General features: G+C 68.1%; 1 protein-coding gene across 1 annotated transcript in view; it reads right to left on the minus strand.

Annotated features, from left to right (window-relative positions):
• Positions 1-808: 808 nt before the first annotated feature.
• VPS16 (VPS16, CORVET/HOPS core subunit) overlaps positions 809-2,896 on the minus strand; it is a gene marked incomplete at its 5' end in the record, with an annotated part of 8,125 nt that continues 6,037 nt past the window's right edge. Inside the window, 7 exons of the mRNA XM_027911374.1 lie at positions 809-1,048; positions 1,274-1,377; positions 1,478-1,574; positions 1,664-1,833; positions 2,196-2,273; positions 2,378-2,482; positions 2,577-2,715. Of these exons, the coding sequence (XP_027767175.1) occupies positions 904-1,048; positions 1,274-1,377; positions 1,478-1,574; positions 1,664-1,833; positions 2,196-2,273; positions 2,378-2,482; positions 2,577-2,715 (838 nt within the window). The remainder of the gene's footprint in view (positions 1,049-1,273; positions 1,378-1,477; positions 1,575-1,663; positions 1,834-2,195; positions 2,274-2,377; positions 2,483-2,576; positions 2,716-2,896) is intronic.

Raw genomic sequence — 2,896 nt, forward strand, 5'->3', positions numbered from 1 at the left:
CCACACGGACTGTCCGCGCTGCCCCCCTGACGCGCTGTCCCCGCTGTCCCCCCTCACGCGCTGTCCCCGCTGTCCCCCCTCACGCGCTGTCCCCCCTCACCGCTGCCGCCCGTCCCGCTCCCAGCGCCGCCATCTTTGCGGCCCCACACTGCACCGCGCCCACGTGACCACAGGGGGCGGGGCCGAGGGGGCTCCGCGGCGCCCCCTGGCGGACACGGGAGTTACTGCGGGGACGGGACCCCCCCCCGGCCCTTGGGGACACCCTGAGGACCCTTGGGGACACCCCGAGGCCTTTGGGGACACCCTGAGGACCCTTGGGGACACCCTGCGGACCCTTGGGGACACCCCGAGGCCTTTGGGGACACCCTGAGGACCCCTGGGGACACCCCGAGGCCTCCCCTTCCACATTCCCCCAGGGCCTGCCCCAGGAACCCCTCCTGGAACTCCTCTTGGTCCCCAGTGTCCTCCCTGAATGACCCCCACAGGACCCCTTCGAGGGTCCCAGGGATTCTCCCAAGTGACCCCCAGTGTCTCCCCAGGACCCCTCTGGGACCCCCAGTGCCCCACCCTTCCACATTCCCCCAGGGCCTGCCCCAGGAACCCTTCCTGGACCCCAGTGTGCCCCCTGAATCCCCCCAGACCCACCGGGGGCTGCTGAGCATTTGTGACCAGACAGCAATGGGAGCTCTTTTCTTTATTGAACAGGGAGGGAGGGGCCGTGGCGGCAGGGTGGGGGTCCTCTGCCCCCAGGCTGGGGGTCCTGGTGCCGTGCTTTGTTTCCCAAATTTGTGCTGGGAGCAGCTGCCAGAGGACATGGACACCTCAGTGCCATCCCCACCCCTCAGGTACAGACCCCTCAGCAGGGCGGTGTGAGGGGCTGGGGGGGTCCCTGCAGCCCCCGGGTCACTTCTTGAGCAGCTGTGCCCGGGCCCGGGTGAGTTTCTCGGCCAGGGCGCCGTCGGTGCCGGGAGAGCAGTGGGACAGCACCAGGTTCATCTCGGCCTCGCTCTTGTGCTCTATGGCCGCCTCTGCCGCCTGCTCCAGGTCCCTGGGGGGCACCCACAGCGTGGGCACGGGTGGGACAGCACCCCCACAACCCCCCACGCCTGAACCACCAACCCCCACTGCGGGGACACAGCTCACGGTGCCCCCACACCCACCCGGGACCCCCAAACCCCCAGTGCTGCTGCATGAGGGACCCCACCCCATGTGACCCCCACCCTGTGTGACCCCCACCACATCCCATGGCCCCCCAGGGTCCCCCCAGACTCACCCCACGAGGACAAAGGCCTTGACCCGCTGCTCGGGGGGCACCCGGGGGGCGTATTTGCGGGCCTCGTATCGGTTGTGGTGCTTCACAGCCACCTCCACGAAGGGCTGGGGGCACACAGAGCAGGGCATGGACAGAGGAAGGAACAGGGTGGGAGGGCGTGGAGGGGAGGGCCTGGTGGCCCCCCCAAGCAGGAAAAGCTCTCACCAGGTACCCGATGGGCGACTTCTTGCTCTTGGAGAACTTCTCCATCTCCTCCCAGTCCCCCCGTGTGGCCAGGGCATTGATCTTCAGCCACCAGTACCTGGGCACGGGGGTCAGGGGGGCTCCTGGAGCTGAGAGCCCCCTCCCAAGCCCCCCGTCCCCCTCCCCAGCCCCCCCTGCCCCCCACACCTCTTGTCGGGGATCCTGAACTCCCGGTAGAGCTGCTCCGCCCGCTTGTGGTGGCCGTCCAGGATGAGGGTGGACACGGTGTCGTGCAGGGACAGGTCCAGGTAGGGCTTGTCAAAGTCCTCCTGCAGGTGCCGCTGCAGCCGCAGCAGCTTGATCTGCTCCTCAGTGGCCTGGGACACAGCAGTGACCCTGGGGTCCCTGTCCTGCCCTTGGGGTCCCTGTCCCAGCCTCGGGGTCCCTGTCCCGGCCTCGGGGTCCCTGTCCTGCCCTTGGGGTCCCTGTCCTGCCCTCGGGGTCCCTGTCCTGCCCTTGGGGTCCCTGTCCCAGCCTCGGGGTCCCTGTCCTGCCCTCGGGGTCCCTGTCCTGGCCTTGGGATCCCTGTCCTGGGCTCAGGATCCCCATCCTAGCCTCGAAGTTCCTAGCCTAGCCTGGGGGTCCCATCCCAGCCCCAGGATCTCCATCCCAGCCCCAGGATCCCCATCCCAGCCCCAGGATCCCCATCCCAGCCCAGGGTCCTGTCCCAGCCTCTCACCTTGGCAGCAAAGTCGTTCCTGGCCTTGTTGAACTCGTCCAGGGCGTTCTGCAGGGCCGCCACGCGGCCCTCGATCCGCTGGGACACAGCAGGGACATGTCACCCCCACACAGGGACAGGGACACGCCAGGGGGATGGCAGGGAGCACCCTCAGACCCCAGCCCCCCGGGTGGGATCCTCACCTTCTCGGAGTAGCTGGAGTGCACGTGGAAGTTGCCCAGCTCCTGGTGGTTGTCGTCCTGGTTGTACAGATCCTTCAGCGTGTCCCGCTCCTGGTGCCGGCAGAACTGGGGGCACGGTGGGGTCAGGGGTGGGGGGAGCGCCCGGGGGGACATGGGAGGGCAGGGAGGGGGTCAGGGGGCAGGGTCTCTCTGCCCTCACCTGCCGGTAGAGGCTCAAGGCCACGGGCTGGTTCTGCAGCGTCATGAAGAAGGTGCCGCGGTTCAGCTCGTTCTTGAGGTGCAGCACGACCGTGTAAACTGGGGGGGACAGGGAGATTGGTTTGGTTTTTATGCACCCCCTGGCACCCCGTGTGCCCCTCAACACCCTCCCAAACCACACAAGCTCCCAAGGGGCTCCTCCAGACCCCAAAACACTTCTGCCCTTGCCACAGCCCCCCATTGTCCCTCACCCCACAACACTCCCAAGGGGCTTCCCCAGACCCCAAAACGCTCCCAAGGCCTCCTCCAACTCACCCACCC

Source organism: Empidonax traillii, unplaced genomic scaffold, assembly GCF_003031625.1.
Source record: "Empidonax traillii isolate 1590-97213 ecotype Southwest subspecies unplaced genomic scaffold, ASM303162v1 scaffold8132:size8951, whole genome shotgun sequence".
Lineage (NCBI taxonomy): Eukaryota > Metazoa > Chordata > Aves > Passeriformes > Tyrannidae > Empidonax > Empidonax traillii.